The sequence below is a fragment of the Silurus meridionalis genome, chromosome 25, assembly GCF_014805685.1.
Source record: "Silurus meridionalis isolate SWU-2019-XX chromosome 25, ASM1480568v1, whole genome shotgun sequence".
NCBI classification, from domain to species: Eukaryota; Metazoa; Chordata; class Actinopteri; order Siluriformes; family Siluridae; genus Silurus; species Silurus meridionalis.
In genome coordinates this window covers 15252109-15261054 of record NC_060908.1, presented here as the reverse complement: position 1 = coordinate 15261054, position 8946 = coordinate 15252109, and the positions used below count along the sequence as shown (strand labels likewise).

General features: G+C 36.0%; 1 protein-coding gene across 1 annotated transcript; it reads right to left on the bottom strand.

Annotated features, from left to right (window-relative positions):
- Positions 1 to 1714: 1714 nt before the first annotated feature.
- On the bottom strand, positions 1715 to 8919 carry il13ra2 (interleukin 13 receptor, alpha 2). The gene is made up of 10 exons (XM_046839492.1): positions 8775 to 8919; positions 7341 to 7466; positions 7082 to 7233; positions 5900 to 6053; positions 4537 to 4657; positions 4229 to 4413; positions 3930 to 4081; positions 3617 to 3761; positions 3415 to 3535; positions 1715 to 2382 (listed from the first exon to the last, which is right to left on the bottom strand). Exons 2-10 carry the CDS (start codon positions 7435 to 7437, stop codon positions 2286 to 2288), a joined length of 1224 nt encoding a protein of 407 aa, XP_046695448.1. The 5' UTR covers positions 7438 to 7466; positions 8775 to 8919; the 3' UTR covers positions 1715 to 2285.
- Between the last annotated feature and the right edge of the window lie 27 nt (positions 8920 to 8946).

The following is an 8946-nucleotide window of genomic DNA, read 5'->3' as shown; positions in this document are numbered from 1 at the left end:
AAAAGGGAAAAAGGTGTTAAATTACTCCTTTTTTTATTTTAGCATTTTTAATGTCAACACTTTCAAATATTTATATTGCCAAAAAAAGCTATAATTTACAGTATAGGTGAAAGTAAAAGAACCATGGGTTAGAAAATATATTTGTTTAATTATTTAAGGCATTATCCAGCAGAGGGCGCCCAAGATTAACATGTTATTTCTGATGAAACTTATTTGGGTTTGGTTTGCTGGATAAACTGAGGATAAACAAACAATTTTTACCCTGGACATATTATAAGAATGTCTTTAAATGTCTCCCAGTACAAAAAAAAAAAAAAAAAAAATTTAAGTAAAATGTACGTATGTTGTCTTTCTTTTTAAACATAAAGTATGGAGAGCTTCTTGGAGAGCAATACCCAGAATTGGTACTTAAACAATGAAGTCAGGATGTAAAAATAAAAATAGAATATTTAAATAATGGAATATTTACAATAATGGAAATGCAATAATGTCCGTGTTGTTGCAGCGTTTGCGTGATAAATTCTGACTCGTGGCAACATAAAATAGTGTGCATTACAATATAAAAGAATGCCAGGTCTCGTAAAGAATTCCTTTCTAAATACATGTAAAAATCTGCAAAAGAAAAAACCCGCAAACAGCCTCATTCTGGCCCTTCTCATAAAGTGTGGTCAAGGGAACAGTGACACATTTTTTCTTCTTTTCTGAAAACACATTCTCATTCACATTAAATCTGTCACGAGTCACAAATGAAGGAAGTGGCGTCTAAAACACGGAGCTTTATTTAAAACTTTGCATTTAGTTTTGTTGTTACTGTAACGTGAATTTTATTCAGCAGTTTGTCGAATGTAATGTTCGAGAGCCTTGTATCAAACTATATGATACGATTCACCCTGACAACTCATTTATTGTCTTCAAATTCCAGAGTACTTGAGTAAAAATTGCTGTAGACTCGTTTTCAAGGCACTTTACATTGGCTTTTATAAGTATCAATTGAATGCATCGTCCAACCTGCAAGATGGGGCCTTACTACATTTACAATAGCATACCATCGCTAAATCTACAAAACTGCTGGAATGTGTAATTAAAGTGACTGGCTGGAGAAGACGGATGCAGTCAACACTTAAAGAAAGATTTAAGAAAAGAAGAAAAAAGGATTTACATGAGAAATGTGTGTACAAGATTAACCTCAAGGCCCTGGATATGATTTGGAAAACCCATGTAGCAATTTGTGTTTGGCATTCAACCTGACAAAACCTGCATTTAGATGTCAGCAAGAAGTCAACAAATTAGACTCAACTCTAATGTTTTTTTTAACAAACATCTGTCATCATCTGTAGTCGTAGATTACTAGCAGCCATCAACAGACCGGTTCAGTCATTAATTCCTCTGGAGTTCACATATAGTACTTTAGTCTTAATGTTTTCACTTTCTTTTGGCTTCACTTGGTGTCATATATTCTTGACAGTGATAAAGCCAACCTGAGAAAATCACACAGACAAGTTTAGCCTACGGCTGGCTGTCTGATCAGGAATGTAATCAAGATCAATTGGCTGTGTTTTTGTTAATTTCTCAATACGCGATCAGTGTGATGCTCTTCAATCACAAGTATCAGAACCGCCTATAAAACACACTTCTACAAGATCATTCAACTGTTTGACTTCATGGGTTGCCAAAGAAGCACCTGCTACCCGTCTCCCAGGAAGCTGTTGCGATATAATGAAAGACAAAGCTTTTATTGTGAGTTTGCTATGATACACTTAGGAGAAAAATGAGGTTAAAAACAACATGTTGACCTTGTAACATACAGTTGTAAACTGTAGAGAGTGAAAGGAATGGAATTCTGTTTACATAAAAAAAAAAAAAATGTTGACAGTAAAATAACAGACAGTAAATTTTATCATACAAAAATAACATGGTAAAAACATTCAGTAAAAACGTACAATGTATGATTGTATAAAGATTGGCAAGAATTCTGGCATTTTATGAGTAACTTTAGATGTCAATACAGTATATAAAAATAAGTAAACAACACAGTAAATACATTCAGAAAGGAAACACTGTTTGGTAGTGCTATGCTGCCACAAACATTTAGATTTTCACAGAGTGACTACAATCTCTGTAAATAGGTGCAGGATTTATCCATGTTCCGTTGTGCATCTTTAGAGAAAAACCAGTGTCCAGACTCAAATCGTTCAGTACTGTAAACAGACAGGCTGGGAACTGACATAGGGTCCGAATGTACTTGCACATGCTGCAGTGTCCATGTGTCCATTGCAGAATAAATATTAAACCATAGGGTTTAATATGGGAGGGATCACCTTCTGGACCTTCTCCTGGTACAAAGCACGGAAAGCATGCTTTTGTTCATTTCTATTCCTCCATCTGGAAAAATACACAAAGAGCATGGGAAAATGTGAAATATACCCTGATATGACTGGTCAAAGTGTGGGTTCCAACCAAAGGACGCTTTCATGATTGTTGTATAAGCAAACACGTCAGGGCATGCTGTTATACTCTAACAATGAACAGTGGGGTTTTGTGATGTGTCCTGAAAACAGCCAGACTTCGATTTAAACTCTGATTATGATGTTTTTCTGAGAAACAAATAATCTTGGCTACTGTACTGAAAAGGGGATTCTGGGTATGTAATTAACTAAGCTGTGACCAATACTTGGCAAACGAATAATAGAAATATTTGACAATAATGTGTATTAGAAATTAGTTTTACTTTTAGAGTAAAAACACTTTGGATAGAAATGGTGGAGGATTTATATCAGTAATTTCAGTTAGTAATCAATTGCATGTGTCTATACCTTAATTGGTTTTCAGGCTTTATCAATATTTTTATGGTTGTATTTCCTAATATTTACTTCTCTATTAGAAAATATAATCTCGCAGTTATTTGGTAGTTTATATAGTAATTTAAAGGGTTCAAATTAACATTGTCTTGTTCCAGTTAGATTTGTTTCTTGATAGAATTGACCAAATCACAGCTACAAATCCAAGTAAGACATGGTGGCAGAATGGGTGCAGGAGTAAAAAACAGGTCAAATTTTGGTCTGATATTGACGAATTTTGAACATTTGATAGACTTGATTATATTTTTGTCCTGTGACAGATTAGCTGATATATATTAGTTTTGCAGTTATTGCCTGTTATTTAATTAAACCTATTAAAACTTCTCTAATTGAAAAGTTAATAGAAATGTATATTTGTAATTGAAATTAATATATATATATATATATATATATATATATATATATATATATATATATATATATATATATATATATATATATTGTTAATTGGTAATCAAACAAAGGCAGTCCTAGCCCTGACTGTGACTTTTAAGTATTTGTCAGTTTAATAAAATGCTAACCAAACAGTTAAGGACTCATTCAATCATAAACTTACATCTTCGTGAGCATCCACAGTATGAGACAGACGGTGCCAAACACAACAATCACACTGGCTGCAGCGGCGAGCTTCGGCAAAGGGCTCCAGAATGTGCATGCAATTTCTTCTTGGTTAATCTCTGTTGAAAAAAGGAAGTGGGTTTAGGATTCGTGTGTGGAGCACGGACATCAGCATTTATAAAAATTTAATTGTGATGTACCTGGAATGCAGCTTAGTTTGCTCCACTCACTCCAAAAGCCATTGTCAGCACAGTACATGTTCACTTTAGATCTGACCTGGAAACAGGTTCTCTCGGTTTCAGGATGTTGGTGGAAATCAAACGCTGTCTCCTCCATCACAGCTGTCTGTGGAAAGGGGGAAAAAAATCAAAGCCAAATTATGACCTACCAGTGTGAAACCGTATAAGACAAATCCAACATTAGCAGGAGATGCCAGGGGAGAACCAGGTGCAAAGAATTCAAGTGTAATATAATACGATTCCGATCTCTAATACTGATGTGCTGTGTGCTCACCTGCTGCTCGCTGCCATTGTGATTCTTCGTGGTTATTTGGAGCTCATACTCCAGACAATGTGCTGCAATGGGACCTGATGGAGGATCCCACCATACTTGCACCTGGCTGTCATTATGAGCCAAGTGCAGATTAGACACAGCTGCAGGTTTGACTGGGGGACAAAGTAGAGGGATGGTTAAAGATTTCTCAGCCATGTACCACACCAAATGGCCAAAGACTTATTTGAACTTGTTATTAAATGTTATTAAATTCACACGTGACAATGTTTTGAGCAGTTATGATTCAGAAGTGCAATTACCATGGTTTTGTGTCGCCAGGGAGAAAAAAGCCGGCTCTAAATCCCCCGCGTGAGAAGAGCCATTAACACAAATATTAAACTCAGAAAAATCCAGGAGTGAATCGGGAGGAAATCTACATCCTTTGCGGCGCTCATGAGAAGGGACGTACTCTGGACATTCCTTCGTTTCTTGCATTGTTCTTTGCCTAAAGAAATAGGACAAGTTGAATGTAACCAGTGGCCTTAATTTAATTTTAATATTTATTTAAGTCATTAGTCTGATGGTATCAGGCCTCTCAAGTTAAATTAAGTATGACTTAGGGATTTACCAGTAATAGAGGTAGCGTTTTGAGCCAGCTGGCTCGGCACTGCCAGGCTCCCATGTGCACTCCATGTACTCCTTGTTAAAATAAACACAGTGGAAATCCCTTATTCTTGAGCCAGCCACACCTGAGACAAATCAATATTTCAATATTAGAACCATGTGTTCATCCGGACAGATTAAATACATCATTATTTTGAGTACTTTTCAGTTTATACTATTTGGCCTTTAATTAATGAATTTATTCCCTCAGCCATGAAATGCCTTCTAATAAAGATATGTAATACTTATTTCCCCTCATAGTGGGGTAAAATCTAGATTTGTGTGTTGTGGTCAGTATAGCTGTTAAGACATGTTAAATAGTTAAATAGTGAAGGACTTTAACTTCGTTATAAAGAATAAAGGGAGAGTGAGTTCTGTAAAAGTCACAACATTTCTAGGAAAGACAAACTTGAGGCCTCATGATTCAGTTCTCCACACAGACCTTCACAGCACAGTGATTTCTTGCTTCAAATGCCAAAAACTGACTAAACAATATGACCTTTATATTTACTGGGAATATTTGAAAAAAAAGCATCCCTTTTGCCAACTCTTGGTCAAATTGAGGTTCAGACTGCAAGAGGACAATTGATAATTGTGGCTTGATTACATGCCTGGACTTCAAAGGAATTTATTATGCACTATTTATCCATTACATTACAGATACACAGAGTTTCCAACAAATGTCTTCAAGCATCTCTTAATTGAATTAGTCAATTCTTTCAAGTAGTTTGCTGGAATTAATTTGAGGAAATAGACACAGATCTTTAATCGTCATACCTACTGTAGTTAGTTTTTCAGTTCTTTTGATTTACATTAATCCTGTTGGGCAAATTGCACATTAGACTGTAAGCTTGACTAGTCTTTAAACACATTTTCTTATAAGTTAAAATTAACCTCCAACCATAACTATATTAAGAGTAAAAGAAGGATGGATTTTACAGTAGGAACACTATACACTAGAATTTCAAGTCTAAATCCATCATGTGGGGGGAAAGGGGGTTAGGAAATGTCAATCTCATCAAGATTAAAACTAATTCACTATGCAGTAATAAATGACCAACTAAACAAAAACCAACAATGGAAAATGTGGCCTTGGGTAAACACTGACTTTGTGTACACTTATCTTTACACTATATAAACACAAGTTGTGCCATTAGATCTTTTAGAGTCTTAACTGTAAGCCTCTATATTGAGATCGCTGGTTAACATTACCACTTCCCTAAATAATCTTGATAGTGTGTTGTTTTTGGTAGAAAATGTTTGGATAGAAAGATCTAAAACAGATTAAAGTTCAACAAAGTGGAAAAGTGCATGTAATTCAAACATACCTTTGTGTTCAGGCATGTGCACAAGCTCGACTTCCTCTCCTAGAACATCCGTCCCATTGGTGCATGAACCCTTCAGCAGCGTGAGCAGCCGCACCTGGATGGGTTTCTCCAGGTCAAACTGGTCCGAGTAATATAACCTGGACGTCTGTACACCCTGCGAGTCACACCAAGCACACACAAGTCAGGACATTTCTAAAAGACACATAGATTCAAATCATTGCTGTGCGCCAACTTAACAAAAACGGATATGAATTTGGCAAATGAGCTGCAGAAGTAATATGAGCAAAGAAATACAATTCAGTGGAGAGGATATGAACCGTAATACTTTTTTAATTTTTGTACACTAAGGAACATATTGTGCATTTCTGACACAAATCTACACAAATTACAATGCTAAGGAATGTTGTAGTGGTCAATGATGGGAAAACATGTTCTTAGCACAAACTAGCATTGTGTAACTATTTAAGTAGGGTTTAGTAATGCATTAGCTAACAGGATGCTAGCTACTACTGAAGAGGCTAAAGTTAAAATCATGATTTTCTCTTTTCTTCACGGTGATGCAGTATTTTCTATATCATGTCGAAGTGTTACATGTTTAGGATGTACATCCATTGCCTCCTGGTGACACTTGTGAAAAAATGTGGAATGTGATTTAATGCTAGTCGTTTTAAGGAAGCGATTGTGCATGCGGTTTCTTTAGCTGCACCCTCGTTCACAGTGTCATGGTCCGTTCAGGTAAACTTTAGAAAGTGTGATAACAAATCTACTTGGGAATTCTAATAGGCGTGGTCCGTTATTGAAATGGAAAATGAGTATGACGTTGATTGATTCATTGATTGAACAGGTAACAATGATCTTATTGCAAAAGTTCAAGAGAAATGCCTTGAGCCAAATCTTCTAAAACGTACAAAAATTCAAGGAAGTCAGCCTCTGTCTCAAAAGAAGTTATTATGTAAAGAAAACAAAGATAACAAATTATTATTATTATTATTATTTTAACAAAACGGGTGTGGTAAAATTTACATTTTTAACTCAAATGATCACACCATACTATTTGTTTCGGCTTTCCTTCAGGCTAGGCATTAACAAACAAAACTAGCATCGGCTGTCTTTTTTCCATTCTGTTTTTAAGGTTTGAAAATGCACAGGAATGTGTGTTTTAGTGTGTATTCAGATGCATACCTTCCATCTCCCTGTATACGTGTCATAAAAGCGGAGTTGGTAGCGAATAGTGCAGTTTGTGAGGTCATGCAAGCTACCTGGTTTAGTCCACTCAATGTTCAAGTAACCCAGATGACCTGGATCGATGATCTTTATGTTTTCTGGAGGACCCACTGAAGAAAAGAAAAGTCATTAGGTGTGATCAGAGGCACTGCCTTTTATTGAGTCATTAGTAACAGACTAAAGAGGCACACAGCATTGGCCAATCAAAAAAGCTCACCTGAAACCTTTGCTACGCCGAATGAGCGTGACATGTGTGTAGTCAACAAAACAAAGGTGACTAAACATATCCAGGTCCATGTTTGGCACAAAATCATCCTTCAATGATGAATTTATGGTGTTATTCCTGAGATAAACAGAAGATGGGGTTAAATAGTGATGTGAAAGGTGTAGGTTTCATAATGAGGGATTTTATCTTGAATTATTGCTAGTTATTTTCACAGGCTCAAAAAGAATTGAACAAAAAACCAGGCTTGAACACTTGGATCCATTACTGAAACTCATCACAGAATACTGCTGCTTGTTTTATGGGTTTGCTGCTTGGGTATGTCTTCAATTTTGGATTCATTAAATAAAAAGCCTGCTCGGGTGACTGAATTTCAAGAACATTTCATTTCTTGGCCTTAAGAAGCTCTTGGGTTGCTGTGATTCATTATCTTTCTGTACTGTGAATCAGAATCAGAGCAGAAATTGCAGCTCTATACACTACAGTGACCAGTTCTATTTAGAGTCATACATGCCATAACACTACCTCCATGTTTGACAGATGATGTGGCACTCTATTGATCCGATTCTTCCTATAAATCTGTTACATATTAATCATGTATTAGAACTGGACAGCTATTTTTATGAGTGTTACCAGTGGGTGGCATCTTGAGGCATCTTAATGTAAACCCACTGTCTCTCTAATGGTCTTCCAGGCATTTTAGTGATGCTGAGCATTACTACTTTTTAAGAATGTACCAGATTGTTCATTTAAGCACTCAACCTTTCTGCTGTCTCTATCAGACTGATTGGTCGGTCTTGTTTTCAGCGTAATGATAGCATCTTTCACTTGCATCAACACACATGGAGAGTTTGTATGAACAGAAACCAAGTCAGATTTAACACTTTAAATTACTAAAGAACACTTCTAATTAACTCAAGAACTTTTTTTTTTCTTTGTCATGAAATAATTAAGGAATAGACCACACCCAGGCATTAAACTGCTCATCAGTCAATTATCAAATTACTTTTGAGCAAGTAACACATCATAAAACAAAATCATATAATTTCTTCTCTCTCTCTCTCTCTCTCTCTCTCTCTCTCTCTCTCTCTCTCTCTCTCTCACACACACACACACACATTACACACACATTACACACAATGACCTGTAGGAAAACTCCTCAACATCAACATATAAACCTATACTTATACATGCCATCAAACCAATCTGTTCTTCAGTCACATAAGCCCTGTGTAATGGTTATAATGGTTATAATGGTTATAGGTTATAGGTTATTACTTCTATAGGTTACACCAAACCTACATGTAATGCAAAGATTCAGAAAAGTTTGAAAAGAACAAAGGAATTATAGATAAAATGGTTTACAAAGAGACACCACTGAAATAAAGAAATAGTAGGATGAGGAATAATTGAATTAGAAAAACTCACTGAATATTCTTGAGTGGCAAGACGGAGCACTTCTCTGTAGGGATGCTCTCGGTGTGTGTTTACACACTGTTCTCCGAAAACAGTCTGAGGGTTCAACACTGACACAGTTCGCCTTTTGTTCAGAACGAGTACAGCTCCACCTAGAGGCAGACTTTTAAAGACATTAATCAGG

What these genes read in the sequence shown, in the direction of transcription:
- il13ra2 (XM_046839492.1), bottom strand. Translation starts at nt 7,437, where the DNA reads ATGATTTTGTGCCAAACATGGACCTGGATATGTTTAGTCACCTTTGTT. An exon ending in ACAATGGCAGCGAGCAGCAG is followed by an intron (nt 3,762 to 3,929) that starts GTGAGCACACAG and finishes CCCTTTCCACAG; the next exon opens with ACAGCTGTGATGGAGGAGAC. An exon ending in CAAACTAAGCTGCATTCCAG is followed by an intron (nt 3,536 to 3,616) that starts GTACATCACAAT and finishes TTTTTTCAACAG; the next exon opens with AGATTAACCAAGAAGAAATT.